This window comes from Trematomus bernacchii, unplaced genomic scaffold (genome assembly GCF_902827165.1).
Source record: "Trematomus bernacchii unplaced genomic scaffold, fTreBer1.1, whole genome shotgun sequence".
NCBI lineage: Eukaryota > Metazoa > Chordata > Actinopteri > Perciformes > Nototheniidae > Trematomus > Trematomus bernacchii.
In genome coordinates, this window is record NW_022987821.1 from 4,410,683 (window position 1) to 4,436,736 (window position 26,054).

The 26,054-nt window shown below is 41.7% G+C and overlaps 1 protein-coding gene across 2 annotated transcripts in view; it reads right to left on the bottom strand.

Moving 5' to 3' along the window:
* Positions 1-26,054, bottom strand: part of LOC117498850 (FERM and PDZ domain-containing protein 4-like) — a 52,502-nt gene that overhangs the window by 15,000 nt on the left and 11,448 nt on the right. Inside the window, exons 1-2 of one of the 2 annotated variants that reach the window (XM_034150989.1) lie at positions 19,595-19,750; positions 2,828-2,950 (exon numbers count right to left, since the gene is read on the bottom strand). In XM_034150989.1, the coding sequence (XP_034006880.1) occupies positions 2,828-2,950; positions 19,595-19,635 (164 nt within the window). In that variant the 5' untranslated portion in view covers positions 19,636-19,750. Of the gene's footprint in view, positions 1-2,827; positions 2,951-19,594; positions 19,751-26,054 lie in introns of those variants that run through there. The other variant, XM_034150988.1, reaches the window with a different exon arrangement.

A 26,054-nucleotide genomic window follows, 5' to 3' on the forward strand; every position in this document is an offset into this window, starting at 1 on the left:
CTCCAAGAATGCCATTTTACCATGATCGGGAATCAAGGGGATCGATAAAGCATTGGATCTATGGTAAGAATCCATTTTCTCATTGGGATCCATACAACCTGATCCAATTCCCATCCCCAGTGCCTTATTGCAAGTCACTCAGTCTGAGAGCACCACTTCAATGTTAATGTGCCATATTAAATGAAAGCTTCCTGCTCGCTGAACCCCAGCCGTCTGTCCTCGGCCGGGACAGTGAGGATGCAGAGGGCCTGTTAATTAAGAGGTGATATATGCTTTCAGAGGGCTTCACTCATTCTCTCTCTCACTGTCTCTACCCACCCCCTAACCCCCCCTTTCTCTTTCAGCTCCGTTGGCAGCCGTTTCCTCCTCTCTGCACATGAGGTCTGGTACAGGGTGTCCATTGTTACCTAGCCAACATCCATTTCATCTTTGTAAGCAGTCAAGGTGTTTTTTCAAACTAATTCACTTTCATTTGATCAGTTAATATTATTTAGACATTTTGCATGACAAACGTGACTGTACCAACTGATATGTATCCTCTTCTCTCTACTATACACCTGCAGCTTTGCCCTGATAATATATAGCAACCATCAGGGACTTTATCTCCCACCAATCCGGATCAGTCTCAATCCCCGTCACCTTCTTTGCCTCTTACGCTTTCTCACCCTCCGTCTCATTATCACATTGATCTGCATTGTGCATACGGCGCAGACATCTCAAACTAAATCTGCCTCTAATGAAGCATGTTCCAATCTGTGATGTGCCCTGCCAGGGTCAGCGGGGGGTTTAATCCCACGGGAGGGCAGCGCTACCATGTCAGGGGGTCAGGGGAGAGCTAAATTCAAAAGGTTAAACCCCTGCTGCCAGTCACTGGATAACGGGAACAAGCGTGCACACCGGTTCATTCACCTTTGTAGTTCATGGTTGTATATTTGATAAGCTGTGACAAATAACCCTATATTTTAGGTTTAAGTCCATTATCATGAGCAAGCTTCAAAAAAGAACTACCATGAGTCGAAAAATAAGAAGATGTTATTCAATCAATGACATAGAGTAGTAGGTTACAGTTACATAACAAGCTTAAAAGACATAGCTAACCTAGTCTTAGCCACCTGGCACCACATTTTACCTGTGCATAGAGAAGGGCTGGGTTTATTATAAATTACTGTGAGACTATATTCATTTTATATTTCCTTTTTGTATGCTGAAATGACTTCTGTAACACTCACACTTCTATTGTGTACGTGACTGGCTAAGGGGCGGGACATCTCTAAGCGTTTGACAAATCACAACAGAAGCCGGCCAGCTAACCAATCAGAGCAGACTGGGCTCTGGTTTCAGACAGAGGGTGAAAAGAGGTTCTGCAGCACAGGCAGTATGAGAACATTAAAGCATGGAGACATGTCACAGTAGAGACACTACATACTGATATACAGTACACCTGAACATGAGCCCCGTTAACCAACACATTCATATGTATTAAAATGTGCACTGAAAGTCACTTAAGGATAAAAACACCTGCTAAATAATGTATATGCACTGCTGTCTATTATTTTATCTATTGGGAGTCTTTAATTTGATATTCTAGAAATGTACAATGCCTTAACGCGTCAATATTGCAATTAATGTATCCATTTAACGCAACTATAAAAAGGTGACCAGCTGGGAGCATTGCCCAAGAACAGCTGGCAGGATTTACAAAGCACGCACAGATAAGCTCATGAGCACACACCTGCACCTCTCCATGTGAATGAGCTTCCACAAGGGCAGGCATATGCTTACTTTATACACACCCTTATCCACTTGACTCTATTGTAAAACAATGCAATTCCTCAGACAGGGAAAAGTAGGTTATTTGTTTCTAGAACTGTTACAAAACTATTGCAATCGCTGCACATATTTCAGAGATTTCAAAGACTCCTGCTGGATCATGTTAGCTGAGGCCAGGGGAGTTATCTGTCCAATAAAATGAAATCAACTATTGGCTTTACTCACTTTTTCTTTCTCTGGCTCGCAGAATCCAATTGTAATACTCAATCTGTGTCACCTGTGCTAAAGCCAACAGCTTTTCTCTGGGAACAAAGCCACATAACCAGGTCGGTAACCCTTGTCAAGTTTGACTCCCCTATCATGAGGAGAGGAGGGGCAGCAAAGACCAAGGATACAACGGAAAATAAGAACATGTATAGAAAGGATGGGAATACAGTATAGTAAGAGGACAGGAGTGCAGGAGACTAAAAGGAAAGTGGGAGAAATACTGAAATGGATCTTAGAGTTTTAGAAGAGAAAATAGAAAATGGGAGAGTTGAACTAGCGGGAATTGATGTCAAGGGGTCAAAGCAGGAAGAGGAAAGGAGGGAAAGGAAAGGTTGGAGAAAGAAAGGAAGGGGACGGAAGGAGGGGGACATATAGGGGTAGAGAATAGATACAAATAAGTAGCAGGAAGGTGCAAAGGCAAGGGTAAAGTTCAAGAGAGAATAAAAGTGCGAGAGAAAAAAAGACTGCCCATGTCTGATTGAAAACGTGGCTGGATTCATTCTGGAGAACTTTCTTTAAGCCAAGCCCTCAAAGCCAGTCCAGGCTGAAAGTATCTTTCTGCATAACAAACTCACGCAGACAACAGGCGCTGAACAAAACCCCCCCAACAAAGGTGCATTATGGGAGGAAGGGGCAAATAACACCAAAACCCGTCTCATAAAGTATCTTCGTGATGATATTGGGCGTCTGCTTCTCCACTGGATCCTCATGATGCAACCACATGCAACTGTTGGTGCGATATAAGGATGATTGTTACATCATCCAATGTTTATGATCAGACTGTACGTACTTGGTGAAGCAGTCCCGGCCCTCTCTGGTGCTGTTCATGCTGTCCCAGCTGTATGGAGGCCCCTGCAGCCCCACCCAGGAGCCGGGGCCAGGGGGCGGCCAGCCCGACATTTTGTTCTTATGGCTGAAACATAGAGGAAGGGAAAAATCAGTGTTTCATCATAATATATGCTCTAAGAGATTCAGTTGGGATTTCATCTCAGAAAAACACATTTCCAAGCAGTGGAGGAATATCATTTCGTCCTTCATTTCCTGTTGTTTTTGGAAATATAGCCAAACAATGAGCAGTGTCTTAGCAGAAGTATCTAACTCAGCCTGAACACAGTCACTTCTTATAGATGAGCGTTCTTGTTTAGAATAAATGGCGAAACAACCTCAGATTTTATGCGGTGAGATAATCCACTGAGACAGAAGTCATACATAAACATGCTTGTCAAAATCATCAAGAGGTCAATCTTTTATGGAAAAGAATCAAAGGTGAATTTATAAATCATTTTCCCTCCTGTCTCTGGACCCTGGTTAGATGCCTCTTAGTGTGACCTCTTGTCTCTGTGTGGCTTTCAGTGTGAGAGCGCACTGCTTAGCGCAATCGACCACAGTCAAATGACGGCTCATCGGCTCCGTGGAAGGGAGATCAATAGCGGCGTGTGCGGCCAAGTGCTGCGCAAGTTGCTCTGCAAACAATTGTCAGAGGGAAAGCACTGATGTGACAGCTGATTGGGTTATCACAGATTACTTAAAACAATGTCATTAAGGAGAATGGGAATGTAGAGAGACAGAGGGGGGAAGATATGACAGGCCATCTTAGTGTGCATTCCTAATGGGAATAACCACCCCCCCTGAATCAACTGTGCCGAGTTACGCCACGGTGACTAATCATTCACAGATCATAAAACTCTGCAGGAATAATCAAAAACGCAATCAAATATCATCAAGTCGCAGAAATGAGACCGAATTCCAGCATCTATGCACTTTATACTCATAGTTGATTTATTCCGGGGAACATTTCGTCCCACCAGCCAATAAACCACGAGGACAGGTTTATTGTCCTGACCTCAAATCTATGATAGCAAGCAACAGTAACAATGAATAAAATAACGGCGTTCCAGTGCCAGACTGACATTCTGTTACGCAGCATTTTCTCCTACTGTGCGAGCTTCGAGAAAGACGTCACACATCACTCATTCAGCTCGGGGGGGGCTTTACCATTAAGAGCAAGGATCCATCATGTGATCAATACAAATTCTTTGAATAGAAGAACATGCGTACTAGATGAGGATGTCATCGCCGTAATAATCCATCTGATCGATTCCCATGTTGTGCCTTTGATGGGACGAATGCATCAGTCAGTCACGTCATTGCTTGCAGGGTGTGAAGAAGAAAATTGAGCGGAAGCTGTCACAGTCATCAGTTGTTATGGAGAAGATGAATAGTTCACTAATGGTACTTCCATGCTTTCATTGACACCAAAAGCAAACTAATAAATCCGTTTTAACACTCTGAGGCTTTTGAGCTTCACTCCGATTCTCGATTCTGTTGCCATGCACGGATTTCCTCCAGACTGTTGTGCTTCTGCTGGTCGCCAGTCATCCGAGAGGAAAACAGATCTGCCGCCACTTCAGAATCCCAATCAGAGGCTCTCCAAATATCCAGAAGCTGTGGCGTCAGCGCCTGTGCAGACCTCCAGTGTGTGGCCAGACGCTCATCAGTGTTTGTCATTGTGCTGCGGCCGCTGCTCAGAGCAGCTTTGGTCCAAACTGAACTAAACTGCTGTGGCCTCGCCTCCTTTATCCCATAATCCCTCTCATCACAGAGAAAACAAATCCATGCTGTGTGTGTGTGTGTGTGTGTGAGGGAGAGTATGAGTATTTATGTGTATGAGAAAGGAGGAGAGAGTGTGTGCAGAGGTGAATGTGTGTGTGTGTGTGTGTGTGTGTGTGTGTGTGTGTGTGTGTGTGTGTGTGTGTGTGTGTGTGTGTGTGTGTGTGTGTGTGTGGGGAGTAAGAGGCTTTTCGGAGAGCAACAACGTGTGTGTGGAAACACCGCTCCATCTCAGAGCCGCAGCCACACAGCGTGAAGCGTCAAGAGGAAACTGACTCTTCACCTGGATGGCATTAATATTTCACTCTGTTTCACTTTTCGGTCATCCTCCAGCACAAATAAACCTTTTTCATGTCAGAATATAAAAGATAAAAGGGCAAAGGGTTCATCCAGTAAGATCAAAATTGTAGTCCCTTGAGGCAAAACAAAAGACCACATTGTAAATACAATACGGCTTAAGGGTGGATATTTTCTATACTGTAAAGGTCCTTTGTGTCCAAGCTCAACATCCCCTCCTTCACTTGCAGAAAATAAAGGATAGAAATGTTGGTAAATCTCAAACTTTTGACTCACAAATTGATCTGAATGGGAGCACACCATCAGATAACTGGGTTTACCATTCATAGCAGTGACAGTAATATGTATGTATATAGGGAACCCTGCATCCTCTTGCCTTCTGTGTTCCGTTGTTTTTCACTTCTCACGCAGTGTTTTTGTAAAAGTGCAAGAGGTGACTGACTAAAGAATCTCTGTGCTGAATGTACATCAACAGATCCCAACACAAAGCGCTGTCGCTAGAAATGCTACCCCCGACACATTCATAAAAGTTGCCTCCACAATGCAGCAGAGTTTAAGCTCTTTCCCCCTTTTCATGCATTACCATTCAACAGGATCCAAATGTATGCATTCAGAAGAAGCAGCATGTATCTTTTTCTTAGGGCTGAAAAGGGTTCACTGGAAAAAGCTTTTCAATCAATTCCTGTTCCTCCCCTTCTCTTTGTCATATCCACTACTGCTGAGAAGCTACACTTCATAACATAACGTCAATCCATTTCCTCTGCTGAATACAAATAAACCGACAGGAACATTTTTAAGTGAAAAGGTGGGACAGGACTTAAGGTACACTTCGGTTGTGGGAGAGAAAGTCAATAAAACACTACAAGAAAGGGAAAACCCCAAAAGCGTAATAGGGCCACTTGCCAACAAGGCCGAAACAATTCAAACGGTGGTACTTAATTGACCTACAAGGTAGATTATTTCGATTATATTCATAGATGAATGGATATAGTTTGACAGGTTGATGGTAGATAGACTGCTGGTGCAAGCAGCTGCCTTTAAGTAATCATATCTTGTTTCATTTAAACTGAATTCATATTCTGATGCTTGTTTCACCCGTAAACCCCCCCCTGCTTAATTGATTTGTCACGGTCAGTCCCTCATACACTGCCATTACAGATATTGATCCTCTGGCGCTTTTCATTAGGTGCTTTGAGACACGAAGGGCAGATATTAGATCACAGTGATGCATTGCACGTCAAGGCGTAACCTCCATAGAGTGAGAGACAAATAGTTTTCCCCCCAGTGAACCACAACGCAAATAAATGCACAACAAAGATGGCGGGTTCCTGGAGCGAGTCAGGATGTTTTTTTTGCTGCATCATATGTCAGAGCTTCCTATCACGGGAAGCGGGGAAGCCAGCTGGCACAGAGCACCGCACGTATTCAGTCAGCAAGAACGCACTGCCCCAAACTCTGGGAGCATCTCACACCACAACAAATGTTCCTCATATACTGCAGCTATAATTCAGATTGCTGCTTCCCGGTAAAGTAATCCATCACAGGGTTTAACCAAGGTAGTATCTATAGTAGACATACACATGAGTCTAATATGTGAGAGTCCATCAGAATAGATTATAATCCCCTTTTCTCCGACATGTATTACACGATTGCTGTGGCTTGCATAGAGATCAGTTCTTTTTGAACAATTCTGTATTTCCCCCTCTGAGGCTTACCTGGCTCTTGCCTCTGATAAGTGACACATTTCTGGCGTGCCACTGAACCCTAACATTAGCCAGCCTCTCTCTTCAAAGGAAAGTCAGGAGCAGAGAGGAATCTGAGTCACTGGGTCATTTTTTCGCGTTGTCTACTCTGAATTTGAATTCAAATGTAAGCAGGACAAGGTAGCATTACCAGCATCAGGCCTGTAAAGAGAGTGTTTTCTGTCAATGCGACCTATAACTGCTTGCACGCACGCACGCACGCACGCACAATGTCTTGTAAACCCCCTCAAGATGTTTATCAAGATTGACTGGATTCACACAAAAAGCTAAAAGCTCTCTGAAGATGCGTTAGCCTACATTATGACAAAGCTTACTACAGCTAGTAGCGTAAAACCCCTTCCAATTCTCGCCGCTTTACACACTATAAAAGAAGGGTAATTTAAGCTCAAACACAACTTTGATCCCATATTGATAAAAGCTCTGCTGCAGAGTGTCCTTCATACAAGGACATGTAGGTTAAGTGGTGGGTGAAGGAGAGAAATAAACATCGAAAAAATACTTTCTTTCTGGAGTGGATTTGAACAACAGCTGAGTCTGCAATAATCATGAAAGGAGATAACTTCACAATTAGCCTAAACTAACCCTGAGCATATTTAAAGAATGTGTCATCAAAGATAGCAAGAGGCTCCGTTAAAAGCACTTTTTTTTCTGGTTTAAAGGACAAGAAAAAAAGGGGGGGGGGGGGGGGGGGTAAGGAGTTTTTCTCTGATTGCAGTTTAAAACCATCATCCTGAAGTGTAACTGACTTAATCCCCACAAACACTACGAGATAACATTTTACAGGTTAATTGCATGTCACGCTGTGCAATAACAAAATGTCAGCCGCAATCTGTGTCAGACAGGCCAAATGAACTGCGGCATGTTAGAGTGTGTGATGTATGCACAGTGAATCATAGCAGTAACATGTCCAAAGGAGAGAAAGAGAGAACGCAGAGACACTTCGTCAGCACGTGTCATCTAAATTTGATTTGAAAATGCAACAAAAACCGAATCCTTGGCTTAAGAGGCCCTATTATGCTATATTATATATTATATAACTGCTGCTTTAACTTGATTGATGAATTATTACAAGCACAGTGGCACAATTACACAGATTATACAGTAACATCTACATCTGAATGAACTGGATTTGTGCTGTTGGAAGTAGGACTGTATCATTTGCCGTTTATCTGTCACTCGACGTTTCATAATTTGCTCGCTAATGGGAGCCTCTGTCCTCTTCATCTTCATCATTATGCTCATTAATGTCCCAACCTAACACACTCATAGCTCCTAGCAAGTCAACTCCAGCCATCTCCTGACCTTCTTCTCGTCCAATCCACATCGTCTTTCCATTTTCTGGCCTTTCCCACTCTCTTTCGGCGCGGATCATGAATAAAACATTGGTTGCACGTTGTTAAAAGTTGCAATGGAAGTGCTCTGACTTTATATAGCTTTACTATCTGAAGACAACATGTTTGGGCTCTCAGTGCACTTTGCACACACAAACACACACATGCACACACACGGTTTATTTTTATGTAACCTCTTGAACATTAAGCTTCACTCTGCGTGCACTCTCAACATCTTGCAGAGTGCAGATGTTTGCAAAACAAGCTGAACTCAACGGAAAAAAAGCAGAGAAGAAAAACTTTTAACAACAAATACTCTCAAGAAGAGAAACGAAAACACTCATTAACTGAGGAAAAATGGATCAGACGATCACAAATATCCATCCATCCTCATCTCCTTTTACAACAACCATCAGTAGCACTAAGTCATTCCTTCACTTCATTATTCAGTCTGTCTCTTTGCGAGGAGGGCAATCATGTTTTACTGACTCATAATCAAGTCATTTCAAAGGACTGCTTTCAATCACAAGGGCAAACTGTAGTGGATATTGCATCACTAACCAATCACAGGGGCATCTTGACAGTGCTGCAGCCCTTCCTTTGAGTAGCTTATTAGCTTTAAGCACCACTCACTTTTAGTTGACCTTCTCTGTTGGAGTTTAGACTACTCTACAAAAGAGACAAACCTTGATGGGACAAATACATGTTTTGTTTTAATATGCAAACTTAATGTCTCATTAAGTTATAGTCGTTTAGGAAGCTTGTTAACGGCCAGTAAGCTAACTGTCAATTAGCAAGGGTGTTGGCTTAAAAGGCCTCTTATTAGGTCGTTATTTAATTAAATGGTGAGGCCAAAATAAGCATGGAGAGTAAATTAAGCGACTACAGATCCCAGTTTAATCCATTAGTCCTACTGTAGCTGGTAAACTACAGTCATTCACCATAAGCACTACAATAAGCCACTATGTGACCTAGCCTGTAGCATGCCTGTTTTGTAAAGTTGGTATTTTCTCCCATATTGTTATGTAAGTCAAAATGACTCGAAATATTTCCACAAATGACGCACACATTTATTTTTTTGCTGGGTTGTCAATGAGTACTAAGAAACAGAACAATTTAAATATTTGAAAAATCGAATCTAACGAAAAGTTAAATCACTCCACCACATGCAATCATTTCCCCATCAGCCACCACGTAGCTAAACCCATAGCCTATCATCGCTAACTGTTAGCAGTGACTCACCACTATTATGCTATTTTATGGTTGCGGGGAAATGCTGCATTTGTCATGTTGCACTGTGCTGCACTGTCTTTCCCCTGCAAGTGAAATGTCCTCTGAGCTCATAATAAAGAGTGAACTGTACTCCAGCTGATTGGTGGGATTTGGATCTTTATATCCTCTAGAGCGGAAAGTCCACTCCTTACTAACACTTAACTGCTTTAATGCCTTACTGATGTGGAAACATGCCAGCGGCGTGCAATGATGAAATCAATTAAAAGCTTACATAAAAAAAATCTACTCCTTACAAAGACAGAAAAGTAGGTGAGCGGGGGGGTCCATTTTCTTTTAAATTGTATTGGCCATTTTATTTTATCTTTTTTATATCATATAAATATATATATATTTGATTTAATCTTTTTATTGCAGGTTCTTACTCTAACTTCTTATAGTTTATCCACATATTTTTATTCAAATATTTTATATTTAGTTTATTCCATTCTATAATAAAGCGACTTTGACAAAGCCCAATTTCCCCGGGGATAAATAAAGCCTTCTGATTCATTTCAGCACCCTGGACAGCTCCCCTTCTGTTTCCCAGCACAGTGCCGGATGGAAATACTGATTTTAAAGTCAATACCGTGCAAAAAATAAAAGTATGGTGTTACTATCTTCTCACAAACCCACACAGAGAAATATAGAAGCACAAAGAGATGTCAGGAACAGGTCAATAAGAACACCGTCAGCTGCATCAATCACAGCTGTCCGGCTTGGTTAAACCCCCAGTCACTGCAGCCTCATTTCACAATGAAACTCCCATCATACAGTGCAGAGAGCGGCGTGAAAACACTCCATCTGGAAAAGACATTTCAGCTCTGTTTGTTCACTCATTTGTTATCTTCCTCTTGACTTCGTGCTGCTCTCACTCTCTTCCTCACACACACACACTTACTGTGAGAGTACCAGACTAGAACTCTCCTTCCCCCAATGAGAACATTTGGACTACTCCACAGGCGGCTGACCACACTGTTGACCGTGGCCAAACACACCCATGCACATCTCACACTCAAAGCCCCTTAACTGCACGGCAAATGGCATCTAACAGCTTGAGACAGGCTGGTGAGTGTTTCCGAAAGTCACACCTGTCTTCAGAACGGACGTTTTCTGCGAGGAGCATTTGGTTCGTGGACAGCAGGTGCAGCTAAAAGTGTGTTCATTTATAAGATAAGACAATATCAGATGAGAGATACAAATATAGGATATGGCAGAGGACGGGAGCACAAGACCAGAAAGCTAGAAACTATAAAAAATAACATATATTTAATGATTAAATACAGGTGAACTAAAGTAGGCTTTTTGAAAAGTCAGACAGACATGATTGACTGTTTTGCTAATTTAGTGTTGACCTTTTGGAGACACGTACGTCGACACTTTGATTGACAGACAGGATTGCTGGTGCTATGAGAACGTGGGAAACAGAGCAATTAGTAGCGTGACTCCTACAATGCAAATGGTTACCTTTACACACTAATATTTCTAAATGTAAGGGGAAGGTCACAAGAAGAAAAACGACACGAGGTGAATAAAGGACAAGAAAATGCCTTCAGTTGTGGAAAAGGATGACATATATTTTGCTACAGGAATAGGTTATGTTGCTTGTAGGTCCTGTCTACAGCCTGTCACTGAGCCAGCAGCCCACCTGAAACACTCAACAGTGTTGCCTTCAACCTTTGCAGCACAGCGGCACGTCTGTGTTGCACAACACCCCATCGATTCTTTTTGAAATGCCACATAAAGCCCGCTGGAACCAGGGGGCAGAAAACACAAAGGGCAGCAAAGCAGAGTTTTAATTATGTTGTTAAAAGAAACCTGATGATTGTCTCTTTGAATTATGTTTATGCTCTATTTGGCCCCAAGCTCCACTGACGCAGCGCAGCAAAACATAGCGGTGTAGAGCAAACTAATGCAGATAAACTAATATTAGGACACACTGCACCTTCTGACTGTGAATGCAGGGCCCTATCATGCTTTTTGGGATTGTCCCTTTCTTATAGTGTGTTTCTTTGTAAAGTATATACTGTGATTTCAGCAAAGGCACTCAGTCAAATAAGGCTTTTACAGTCTTGCATACATAATAAATCAACTTTAAAACCAGTTGAATCAGTGACATAGAATCAGTTGTTGTAGATCTCTTTAAAAAACACATTTTGCTTCCTGTATCGAAGCTTTTAACCTTGGGGAGTAGTGCTTTCACTGCGGCCTTGCCTACGGGGAGTTAACTGGCACTTAGTTTATGGTTGGATGCCTTTACTTGCGTGATGAAATGACGACTAAGCATTGACTACCTCCATCTATTTGCTGCAAGTCAATCTGAAAGGTTACAGCGTGCAGTGTGTAAGAGAAGCCAGTGAGTGAATGTACGCTATACACACTTCATTTGTCCCTGGGTGCATTCAGCCTTATGTCAAAAACACATGCACCGATCACTGAAGTGTGATTCTGGAGGCTAAAAAGACCACGCCAAAACAATGTCCCTGAACACACACTAGCAAAGGAGCGTGGTGATCATTGTCACACATGTCTAGTTCCCTAAAATGTTAATTAAAACAATAAAAAGTGGGACAGATAAACATGTTGACACACTGTTGAGTGTGCAATGAATGGAAGCATAATTACAGGAAGTGATAGCCAATCAGTGAAAGAAATGTGTGTCACAGCCAAGCTTGATCATCAGAGCGTCAGAGTGCAAGTATGCATACTGTACCGCATGTAGGTTTACAGTACATTAGGTGTGTGTGTGGGTGTGTGTGTGACAGTGTGGCTCTGAGAATACACACTGGCACTTAAGTATTATGTGAAAGCATTTGGAGCAGAACTAATCACTCCACTCAGCTCTTTAGCAAACACATGTATCAGCAAACGACTCGGGGGAAGTCACCGTGAGCTCATCCATCATCACTCGCACTTATCATGACATCTTTCTGACTGTATTAAGTTCAATCTTTCTTTTTTTAAATCACACAAATGTAAGGGTTTACTGCACAATTTGCTTCTTGAATGTAAGAACATGCACAGTGCTGCAGAGATAATGTACGCTCTTCTTTTGTATCCCCTCTCCCTCCTCACTATGACTCCTCAACCTGACTGAACACTGACTTCCTCGACACAAATGCAAAACAAAGCTTGAGAAATTACATCATTTCGGTGCCATTTCTTCCACAGCGCTGCCTCTTCCCCTGTTGCTAACCTCACCCAGAATGCCATTGGGTTTCTGGTGTGAGAGAGAATATAAAATGCTAGAAAATGCAAGATATTTTTAACTCTTCTTCTGTCCCACAAGGGCGGAATTGCTCACTGTATGTAGTAAAAAAAACAGCCAAAGTGATCCATTATTGAGTATGCACTTCCAAAGAGGCATTTACAGTATGACTGGGTTTGTGAAACATCCCATACATGCATTCTGGTCAAGAGACCTGTGTATTTTAAGCTTAGAGGTCACCTAAAAATACATAGTTTTGCAGGAGTTTCTTGTTATATAATGAGACATCAGATGCCAAACCAACCAGCTGTCCTTGGCATTTGATGCTAACACTCAAGCATACACTAAGCAAGTGAATGCATCCATGAGCATCCATCTCAAAAAAGATCAGCAGTAGCTATATGGGGTATGGAAAGTGGACTTCTAACATGTTTGTTCTGTAAATGTTCCATCCTCATGGTTACAAGACTCCTATGATGTCTTCTTTATTGTGTTCAAAAATGACGTTTATCATCAAACTGCCAGAATAACTATGTGTCATATGTCAAAAGTGATGAAATACATGAGAGGATTAACTGGAGACGTAGTGAGATGCAAAGACTGTATAGGGTTTGCAATCAAGCTTTGTCCCTCGGGTTCAATAGGTTTTAAATTCCCTTGATGATTTTCAATGATTGTTCCCAGCGGGTTTCTGTGCTGACGTAGAAAAAAGGAAAAAAAGAGGGGCCACGAATTGACTTTATTACATGAGCACTGAGAGTCCAGCACTAATCCTGTGCTGTTTGAACACAGTCAATACGGACTTTCTGTTATGCAGAGCTAGAGGAATAACCTGGAGGTAGGACTATTGGACTTTAACGTTGGTTTATTTCTGGAACATCAGCACATTGTACGTGATATACTAAGGGGCGGGACATCTATAAGCAGTTGACAAATCACAACAGAGCTAGCCAGCAATCCAATCAGAGCAGACTGGGCTCTGGTTTCAGACAGAGGGTGAAAAGAGGTGCTGCAACACAGGCAGTATGAGAAAAATAAAGAGCTTTTTGAACATTAAAGCATGGAGACATGTACAGTAGAGGAATAAAAAACAAATATGAATATGAATATCTAATATATATCATTCCAATAACTTGTATATAGACTCGTACTGCACTATTCCACATGCTCACTTTATTTTATAACTATTTTTCTTTTTGTATTGCTCTTGCTATCTGTATTGTTATTATGTTGCATTGTTGGTGAAGCCTGTGACATAAGATTTTCAACAACATAATTACTCTGTAACTATGTCAGTTTGACAATAAAGAACCTTGAACCTTGAAGCTGAAAATGAGAAGAATAGAGCCCTTTTATTTAGTCACTGTCTGTAAAGTCTATATCCTCAATGCATATGCTACACAGTATTCATCCAAAAGATGTATAATTGTAGCCAGCTGCTGACTAGAATAACTTAAAACTTCAGAAAAAGATCGGTCACTGGAGTGAGTCATTTTGATGTCCTTCTTCTCAATGATTTGTAAGAAGTACAACCTAAGGGCAAACAGTAGTACGTGCCTTGTTATGATGGGCGATAGGGAAAAGAGGAGTTTGTCTCAACAACAAGAAATGCTTTGAATTGAACGAAGTTTCCATTTATAATGCATGTCCCAAGGTTCAAGGTTCTTTATTTAGTCATACGAACATAGCTACAGAGTAGTTATGCCGATGAAAATCTTAGGTCACAGGCTTCTCCAACAGTGCAACACAAAACACAGATAAACAGAAAAATATAGTGCAAGTAAATAGTAAATACAAAAAGAAAAATAGTTTAAAAAAGTGAAATAGTGATCACATGCAGAATACATGAGATATACAAGTTCTAACAGAGGAACACGTGCTGCATGTCGTTTTCTCCTAACATTTACAGAACACGTGGGCATTATTTAATAGGAGCGTCACTTTCAGCTGGCTTATTGTGTCTGAATATCATCGGGCTCGCTGTATGAGAATTAAAGCGTCATTGGGAAATGATACATGTTGAAAAAGTTATTTGTTTCTCGCAAAGCGGATACGAGGGAAGGAAGTTCGGATCTGTACCGGAGCGCGAAACAAAATGGGCTTTTGCTCAATTTGCATAATTGATCACATTTAGTTCTCTTGTCAAAGGGGGGCGGAAGCATGAAGCACGTCGCTGCAGTATTATCTGGTGAGTGCGGTGACTGGAACTATGGGATGTAAAATGTGTTAGTCATAAGAATAACAGAATATTAGTTTTCACCAGGAAATGAATCCCTGCAGAAGACACAGGGAATAAGGAATGACTGATTAAAGTACTCCATTTCAGGGCTGGTATCTTTGATCAAATACGCACCAAGAGATAACACGTGTTATTCTAAAAGCCTGAATATGTATAAGCAAAAACATTTTTTAAATAAACGTGCGGATCCTGATCACAATCCAGTCTCAATTTGAAAGATGAAGCACATTGTAGCTGGTTTCAATTAGACAGGGAAGTGGACGGTTGTGCTGCCATATGAAGTAGATGAATAGGTGAGGAGAAGAGAGAGATATGTGTGTTGTGATTTCATCTCGTGAATAAAACAGCCAGCAGTGTGTCCGCCCCGCAGCCCCTCCTGCAGTGATCACCCACCAAATCCCTTAGGAGGATTATCCAGACTCAAATCAAGAAAAATCGTGCAACTTTAAGGGTTAGGGGCAGACAGTGAGAAACGGAGAAATGGGGGGGAGGTAGTATTGCAACCTGATGTTACTTTATATCCTCACCACCTTCTGATTGATGTGTTTTGACACCGTGCCTGTTCGGGCTACACCAGATAAGTGCACGTTTGTGGAGAAAATGGATAATGAGCTATAGAGATGAGGGGTGGTCAAATAATACTCAAAGCTCAAATGTACATTGAACGAGTTATTGGTTGCTATACAATTTTATACTACAAATTGGAAACGTTTAAAGTTACAGACTTATTTTAACAAGCTCAAGCTAAATATAAAGCTTAAGCCGGCTAGCCATTAGCTTACCGTAAAGCCTGTAAACAGAGAAACAGCTAACATAGGTGTCCAAAGGTGGGGCCCCCGTTAATTCCTAGAGAAGTTGCTCAGTGGAGTATTAAGCCATAATGGCCGGTACCCATATGTGTGCACTTGCGTTTTAATATCCCAAATATCTTGTGTAATCAAGTACTTGTACTATGCCTCCACTCGTTGTAAAAATAAGTCAATCCTGTAGTCCAAACTTGAACTGCTTCCACAAATCTCCGCTACTATAATATGAGTAAAATGTCTCAAATTCAAAGTATTAAGTGTCCTGATTTCATTCAGAATTGAAAGTGACTGAATATTAAGAACCCACGACTCGTCAATATGGCTCTCGGGTACAACGGAGCTTTGCCCTCTGAAGTAGCAGCATGCATTGGTGTAAAGCAGAAGGCAATTTGGCATGCATTACTGTAATCTGATATTCAGAACACAAACAAGCCCTGCTGGCCAGTTTCACTGCCAAATGCCGACACACTAAAGCCAACATTTTCCCACAGTGCAAACAGTGACACAGGTCCTGTCTTTGTCCCTGGGAAGCATGGATATAGAGATTGGCTTGGTGTTACCAGACTGAAGCCAGGTGTGTGATGACAAAACGCTTATTAGAGCATACGTCAAATAAAAACAACAACAAGGGGGATCACAGATGTATCTCACCTGCTGCAGCTGTTCATTCCTACAAGGGATCGTTCATAACGAGCATTAAAAGGTGATGAATGAGCCACAACTTCTCATTAAGGTTTATGAAGCAAACTTGGCTGGTGCGCGATCTGCAAACTCAGAAACTGTATTAAGACAGCTCATGGATACACAACGGCCATCTGGGTGCAGGCAAAGCGCCGCGATCTTGCCAGAGACGCAGAACCGTCTCTTGGTGCCTGTTAGCGTTACGGCGTTTATTCGTTTTCCCGCCAATTCACAGTCTGTCGGCAATGGATGGAGCCAAATGTGTATGAGTGGCTGTGGTGAACACTGGCTGAACAAGTGCTAAAGCGTAAGGAGAAGTGCAAGAGGTTCCCAGGAGGCGAAAACTCTTGAGGGAAGGCACTTTGTCTGATACATGGAAGCTGTTTATTCAAATGAGAAGTCAAATAAAGATAACAGTGTGATAATGTGCAACAGATGCACACTTTAGGCATTTGCTTCTGCTCTGTGTGTCTCATTCGTCAACCTAAAAGTCAAAAAGAGACAAATGCAATGTGTTTCATATTCTGTTTGTAAAATGAACTCCAGGAACACTTTTCAAACAACATTAAAACTGTTAAGTTTGTGATTTACACAGGCATTAGATGAGGTGACCCTCTTCATCGCGGTAACACTACATAGGGCTGTGCGATTATGGCAAAAATCATAATCACGATTATTTTGGTCAATAATTGATTATTAAATACGATTCTTCATTGACTTTGAAAACATCCATTTATTGAACTTTAAAACAAATACAAATAATAATATGAACAGTATCTTTGTAACTGTTGATTACCCTGAACGTATAATTCAACTGAAAAACCAATACAAAAATAAATAAAATAGATACATTTATATTTACATTTAAATAAATAATATCAAAAATAATACATACCAATAAACAAGATCAACAAATATTTTGGAGCGCACTTCATACAAGCTACTAAACATATGTAAATATGATAAATACAAATAAATTAGACTAAAATTAATTAGATCAGTCACAACCAAGCAAAGCAAAATAATCGTTTTTTTCGATTATGTTGTTTTCGTAATTGTGGCAGGCCAAAATCGTAATTGCGATTAAAATACGATTAATTGCACAGCCCTAACACTACATACTCTTAACATGTTTGAGGGTACGAAACACTCATGGTATTACTATTTTGTAGAAACGTTAAAGTAACAGCAGTTTCCCGTTGTCAAAGTCAAATGTCTGTTGACCCATCAATCCACTCCACGCTTATTGTGCAGACTTTATCGCTCTATAACAACCTGACACCTCGCACCTTCCCTCCCATCATAATGACTACGGCTGCTGAAGGGATTTGTCACTTGGACGTCAATATGTCGTTTTGGGGCACTTGCTGAACGCACTGACGCGGTCGTTTATCTCGGGAGGACAGTCTTCGGAAATGAACTTCAGTTTTGTCGACAAAACATGATTGATCCAAAAACAAAGCTGGGAGCAGGCCGCTTGGAGTTTGGAAATATTATAAACTTTCTATGGAGCAAACTTGGGGATTGCAGACCATTTACATGCACACCTTTATACCACACTACAGGAAGCGGACCACCTCAAAAAGCACAATAGAGCCCTCTTTAATCTGCACATTACATAGACTTGTGTTTACTTATAAATCTGATCTTGACCACTAACGTTTAGAGCAGGGGTGTCAAACTCAATTTCATCACGGGCCACATCAGCATTATGGTTGCACTCAAAGGGCCGGTTGTAACTTTAAGACTATATCATTAATTAATATAACTTCATAATTAACTACGTCTGAAAGCAGAAGTCTAGAGCAAATAATTGCAAGTCTCTTCAGTAAGAATGTCACAATATGATTTTATAAGAAAAGCCACATTCTGGAAAAACATTGATTGTGACATTTTGAAAAAAAAATCTATTTATGAGAAAAAGGCTAATTCTAAGAAAAAAGGCATATTTGGACAAAAAAAGTCAAATTCTGAGAAAAAGTCAAATTTGAGATGCATTGTGGGACATGTCGTTTATGGGCAACGTGCTTCTGTAAAGTAGCAAGTAACCGTATAATAAACATATTATATTCTTTGCAAGCTCTTGTGGGGCCACATAAAATGAAGTCGCGGGCCGGATTTGGCCCCCGGGCCATGAGTTTGACACCCCTGGTTTAGAGACTTCAACTCTCTTCCAACTTTAGCATGTCTTCACAGTCAAATATAAAACATGTGTAGAAATACCCACATTGGACCACAATGAAGACTTTGATTGTCTGCCCTCCAGATGCTAGCCTCTGAGTGTGTAGGTTTAAGAGATTTGCCATGAGCGATGTTTAGTGAGCTTAGGGATGTGACCACACATGAGTCAGGGATCATGCAAACATGTTATTATGCACATGTGTGTCCAATGCTAGTCATTATCGCTGCAGCTCCGACTTACAGAGTCTCCTCCGTCTTAAGACTTCTTAGTGCGTCTTCACATTTCAGGCTGGTTTATTTCAACTTGTCCAGAATAGTTTACATGAATCAAAAATCATTTGAAATGAATAATCTTGTCTTCCCTTATTTTATCATTCCAATAAGTGCATGTGGTTAGATGAGATTGGATGAGGTAGCTCAGGGTCAACCTCCCTTTCTCTAACAGAGTTTGAAACCTCTGTCTTTTGAAGTACTTGGTATTCTTGTACTACTGGCTCTGTTCTCTCCACTGTCTCATTCTGTTGATGTTCCCATCCTTTTCAGCAACCATTGTCCGTCCTCTCTTTCTCCTTTATCTCTCCAATAATCACTGGTGCTATCTGCTTTGCTGCTCTGGCTGTGATTCCACCCCGCTTTCATTTCCCCACATTCACTGAGCCTCTGTTTGTTGCTGACACTGTGCATATCTTAGAATGTATCTCATAGATCCTATTACTTCCCAGTTGCTACAAATATGACCCATAATACAATCAGCCTTGTTCCCATGGACAGGACACATCAGTAACAAACCCCAAACACCACACGCAGGTGAAATATGAATCTGTTGAGTGCAATACGCACATTGGATGCAGCTTCCTTTCATTAAACACTTCACTTTTCAACACGCCTCGTTAACAAACTCTCTCAATTGAAGCACTTTCATTCATCGTTAGAGTTACTATTCAGTGTCCACGTATCAGTGGACAAAGTGTCTGCGTAGTGCGTTTTTTACGAGCTGAAACTTATGGATCCATTACTTGTATATCATACAAAAAACGTACAATAAAAATAAATGTTTCACTGTCGAGACAACTTTTCAGTGAGAGATCTGGGATGGATTATCTTGACTTTGTTCCCAAAGAAGAGGCTTTTGTGAAAAATCTGAACAACATGTGATTTGTAATGCCACTCACCCAGACAGCTTTGGCATCTTGGAGAACCCAAACATGTCCATGTGGTCCTGCTCCAGGAAGCTAAGTCCCAAAGCTCAGGTGCTCCACATCAGCATCCTAATCCACATCCGAATCCCCGACAATCCAGTTTCCACCCGGATCCATATCAAGAGCCAACCAAAGCTTTTCAAACTGAGGTGTTCTCACAGTTTGAGAAAATACACTCAAACAGCAGCCAGCATCACCCTTGTTAAATGCCCCATCTGGAGCGGAGCCAGTCCAATTCCTTGTCTTTCCACAATGTTGCGTTCCCAAGTGATGACATAGGCAATGAGGGTCACCCCCCCCCCCCCCACCGCTCTCTGGGACGAGTCAGCCCTTTCTGCTGCTCTCCACCTGCCTATGTTGAGCTGCAATAAGCCCACCGTGTGTGCTCTTCATCCCAACGCATGGAGTAGTGCAGTGATCCTAGCCGCGGCAAGCAGGGTAAAGAGAGGAGGGAGGGAGGGACAGTGAATTGAAGAGGGATGGGATATAAAAGGAGGGAGGGAGGACAGAGCGAAGGGATGACGGATGCTCTCTGGCTCCCGCTTTTGCCCTCCGTTCATCGGGGCTGCAAGTGTGTTCAGGGCAGAGGAGAGGATGCAGAGGAACAGGAGTAGGGAATGAAGATGAAAGATGCGGGAGAGGAAAGGTGCTTTGGTTGGAAAGAGAAAAGCAACTGAATGGGACTGAAGGGGGAGAGAGAGGGATTATGGGAAGAGAAAAGCTGACTCGGCAGAAATGGGCGCTGATGGGAGCAAGACCCCCGTCTTTCCCCCTGCTTGGTTTTACTAAGTGAGCTTGTACACACTCACGCATCATCACACTGAAGCATGCATTAGTCTTGTTGACTACAGATGGAAGGAACATTACTATAAACATACACTCTTTTTTGTGGTGTTTCAAAGCACAAGCATATTTGCTGAGAATGTTATCTTTATCTGTTGGTCTCAAAACATTATTGTGACGTATGCAGGGGAATTGACTTTGGACAGTCTTTTGTTCCTGATTAAACCATTCAAGGACTCTTATTTCAATAAAACCCCAACAACTAATCCAGGTCTTGTGTGCACATATGTCTCAGCCTTAGTGAGTGATTCTCCTGTTGGCCCCCTGCCATAAGGTGCCAAGGACAAACCGGAAGCGAGCCTCAGTGGCAGTGATAAACTTTAATTGAACGCAAAAGAGCGGAAAGTATGTTTAGCATCCCATGTAATCCAACTTAACTCAACTGGGCGTGTAATGAAAGGACGCAAAATGTTTTTCACTTCTCTCGTGAATGAAAGGATATTTTTATTGGTTGCTACCAAGTTGTAACAGTGGGCTATGATATATGATTCACTGTGCTTGTTTTCGCCAATGTCAACAGATATGTCTAACGTGACAAGAATCTCTACAGTGTGGCATTTTCTTAAACTTGTCCATATAGAGCTGTCAGATAACCTTCAGCAGAGAGGAGACACAATGTCAAGCGACATGGAATGAGAGAAATGGAAGCAGATCTCCTCAAGTTGAACGCCACAAGATTGAAGAATTCATAGAAAGTTATTCTGATGTTTGAGGACAGCCTAATCACTATTTATGAGCCTGAGCGTTTCTCAGGGGAGCAATGGCAGACTGAATACTTGATCACATTAAGTTTAAGACTTTCAGTTTTTTAAGAGAAAAGTTTGACAGAAATTGAGATTGTCCCAGGGTTCAGGAACATGACGTAATGGCTATTTGAAATGATGAGACTGTGAAGCTGTGTGCAAAAGGGGGAACCAGCGTTTGTACTGTCTTAGGAAAACTGTCCTATTTTCACTTTGACAAAACCATGATGATCATGTTTTATCGTGCTTTTATCGAGTCGATTCTGTCTTTTTCATTAATGTCATGGTTTGGTAACCTGACTTTAAAGAGCAGAAAGTCTCTGAGTCAAATCATCAAGTGGTCCAGCAGACTGATTGGTGAGCCACAGCTAAAACCTGGAGACCCTGTACCTCAGGCAGTTACAGCTAAACCTGGAGACCCTGTACCTCAGGCAGTTACAGCTAAACCTGGAGACCCTGTACCTCAGGCAGTTACAGCTAAACCTGGAGACCCTGTACCTCAGGCAGTTACAGCGGTTCTCCAGCTCCATATTAGATCATGACTCCCACCCTCTGCACTCAGAATTCAAGCTTCTTCCTTCGGGCCGGAGGTTAGCTGTCCCAAAGAGTAGAACGAAGCGGTATAAAAACAGTTTTATCCCAGCAGCTATTGCACAGATGCTTATTTATTTAATTATGAATTTTGAATGCCCATGTTTGTACTAGTGTTTTTCTTCTTAAATGTTTTTGAAATATTTTGAGATTTGACGGAGATTTTTATTAGTCCTTTTATTAGGGATGTGTCTGTTGTTTGTGTTTGTTTTTAGAGTGTGTCAGGATGGACGGACCCCTTGTCTTTTCCTCTGCAAACAAAATCTACCTACGGGTACAAATAAAGAACCTGAACCTGATTCCACATTCAACTGCCACTGCCATCCATAGAGCTACGCCACGAGCACGTCTACAAATAAAAGCCAACAAAATGTTGATAATAATTTGGTTTCTTAAGCAAATTTCCAATCTTTGTTTCCAATTCCACTAAAGGAGCTCACAGACCTTAAGAAATCTTGTTCATTGTATGCCTGTATATAAAAGGCGTCTCGGCTGTCCCCTCTCTCACTTTGAGTTTAAAGCAGAAGGAGAGAAAGCAGATTTACAACAGGCGGCTTTGATGCAGAGACTCTTTGATGACCCTAGCCCACCCTTAGGCACAAACACGCTCATGCATCAAACACACTTTGTGAGTGGCGATATATAAAAGACCTTTTGGCCCTCTAATAATTCCATACTGGTTTGGAAACATCTCATATAAGGCCCAGACAAATGAATGAGGACTCCTTTTATCTGTTAGTATATTTAATTTCCTGTCAGAACTTATTACAGATAGAAGCTATTTTATCTAGCGTCGTGCATCACTGGATAATATTTTTTCATGAATCAAACTTGGTCCTTGAGCTTTGAAATTGGGCGACTTTGGCATGGACAGCTGAAAATCACGGGCCAACTAGATTTATAATGTATTTATCCGCCATCAATTAATTTGGACTGTCAGAATAGCAAAGAAGAATCCCCGTAAAATGCATATTTTCCATGAAGAATAAAGCTTTTGAACACAACAGATGCAATGCCATTGTGTGGCTGGAAGCAGTGCACTACAGGACGAGCTAATTGGGTTGGAAACGGTGGCTAACGATTGGTTCCTGTGTGAGCGAGCGAGGGGAGTGGTACCTTTAGGCTTGAGAGATTGGTTGGATTCATTGAGGAAGGAGTTGCCTCATTTGAAATGGACAGGATAAGAAAGGCAACCAGGGATCCATGAGAGTGGGATCGGGGGCCAAGAGGCGTAAAGGGTGAGAGGAAGGGATAAATAAAGAAGGGTTGGACTGTGAATGAACTTTTGCCGTGGTCCACAAATTCCCCCTGTTATATATTATGGCTTTGTTAAGGGATGCAAAGCAAAGCACAGAGAGTGAGTTAATAACCCATGATATTTCCCACTAACCCCCATGGGGGACACGCAGGACCTTTTACTTCGAAGCTGGTTATTTACTTCCACACCTCCTTAATTCCACCTCTGATGATTTACCTATTCAAACTTTTCTGGAAATGTCATGCACCTCTCAGAGAGACAGTTCCAACTTCACAAGAAATGCAATATGAAACTAAAGCTCTCACACTACAACCACATACCATAAATAAGTGCTTTCTTTCTCGATTTGAAATGCCTTTATATGCTTTCAAAGTCCCAAAAGGAATGTTTGCAGAGAATCAACCGTTTTATTTCCAGATGAATGAATCAACTCATGTGATGTGAACAGATGGGGAAGATGCATTTTTGCAGAGCAGCAGACAGACAGCAGATGGTTCTTCAGATTGTCATTCTTTGATGGAAATAGTGCTAAAAAACTTAGAGCAACAATCATAAAGAAATGACAAACGACTGTAGTCACGGAAATCATACCAAGGTACATATGGTCTTTTTGAATTTAAATGATTTTAATGACATTTAAAAGTAATACATTTAACAATTGAAAAATATTGGGTGTTCCTGTCTTTTGAATGGCATGCATTTTGTGGCAAAATGAACAATGAAATCAAATAAAAGTAATAACTGTAAGTGTAAATATACACGTACCGGTATTTCAAATTGACTAATCTCGGGCTTTTCTTCATAGTATTTTTGTTGGTATATTTAAATAATTGTATTAACACATTTTGGCATGGCAATACAAAAACAAATATCTTATTAATAACGTATTTCTTAAAATAGTTTCCTGGTGTTATCATTGGGTGTTGGAAATTGTGAAGTAAGAAAAAAAAGTCCATAATAATTAATTTAGAAAATGGTGCTTTGTGTGCCATCAGCAAGTCATTCCTTTATATCTCACCTCTCTTTACCCAGGCTCTGAATAAAAACATTATTGTAAAGAGTAATAATCCTCACAGTGCATGAAAGTGTTAAGCACCTGACGGACAGAACAGCAGGACCTCTCATTTATCTCTCAAGGCTGCTGTCTCATCTCTGCACTCGGCTGATTTAAAGCAGCGATTCTTATTACAGTGACGACCGATAGGGACGCCGCTAGCATCCCGCTGCTGGTTCGTGTCCCATAGAGATAAGGAGCCTCTGTCCACTAATGAATAACAATATAGCCCAAGGTCACTATTCAAGTGTGAGTGGCTGTGTGAGGGAGAGGAAAAGGGAGAAAGACAAAGCATGTGAGCTGCATTACTCCACAGCACATTGGCATTCAGCACCCATCCACCGTGTGGTCTATGATGGTTGACACACACGCAGAAGTAATCATTAACCTGTGTGTGTTTGTGTATCTAGACATCTCCTTTAAAAGAGCAAACTAAATAATAACCACCATACGAGTATCCTGAAATGGGATTTTTTTTACAAGAGACTGCTTCAAGAACAACAAAGTGTTTTATTCACTTTAACATGACAAGCTGATTAAATGTAATGAAAAGATAACTTTGTTTCTGTTGGATTTCGACCTCGACGACTTTGACATTCCCTTGAGTGTCTGAGAGGTGGCGTTCATACATAAATCACTGTCACCTTTGCAACAGCCACTTACATCTCAGTCCTTGTTCTGTATTCTGCAGACCCACTGACAAGTATATACACAGAGCCAATCCTGTCCAACTATGGCGGTGGAGAACCCGTGCAGATTATGGTTTGATGGAAATGTGTTTACTAACGGGATAACGTTCACTTGAAATGCTTTATTTCAATTCACATAGTGTCACAGGGAGGAGGTCAGAGTGGATGGGGCAGCATACAAAGCAACTCTGCAGACTGAGATCCTGCATCCCACACATGGCTGGGTGAAGGTAACTAAAACAAATGGTTGAGCATAACAATCACATTGTCACCTCATAATTATCTGAATGAATTCCTGATTGCTCTGTATCGTCCATCCAATAGCCCCGATCCATCATCGTACAGTCATTTAGCATGCTGTCCAATCCAGACTAAATCATAATGATAGATGAAAAATAATAAAAGTGCAGATCAGACATTCATTAAACTCTTCCTGTCCCCTCACCAAACACACATGCATGATTTCCCAGCATGCAACAGTGCGGGGCCAGGCGTTCCAGGCCATGCCGCTGTCATTACAGGGGATAAAGCGCACGGCACCCTTCGCACGCGCACACACACGCGCACACACACACACACACACACACACACACACACACACACACACACACACACACACACACACACACACACACACACACACACACACACACACACACACACACACACACACACACACACACACACACACACACACACACACACACACACACACACACACACACACACACACACACACACACACACGGCAACTTTATGCGAGTCGTCTAAACAACGAGATCATAGAATTTCATTCCAGTTTGCCTTTAATCCAACCGACAATCTCTCCCTTTCTCTCTTTTCCTTATGACACAGGCCTAATCTGGTAGGGCAGACAACCCTAAGGCGAGGGAGGGGAGGGGAGGGGAGGGGAGATGGGAGGGAGGGTGTGAGGAAGAGGAGAAAAAACAGATTGATACAAGAGGGGGGAGAAAAGGGGGGTGTATAGGGAGAGATGAGGAGGGTTTGAGGGGAATAGAGAGGGAGATGTCCCACCCCTTCGCCTGTGATGAGTAATGGGTTGGAGCGCTAGCTAATAGAAGCGTGAGTGTTACATAGTGATGTCACTAGGTTCCTAACGAAGGGGGAGGGGTGTTTGGGAGAGATGTAGGCCTTTGCAGACCATTTACATGCACAAAAACCTATATAACACACTACAGGAACGGGTCCAAAAGTCATTATAGTGAGAGAATGAAAGAGATGGGAAAAGGGAAAG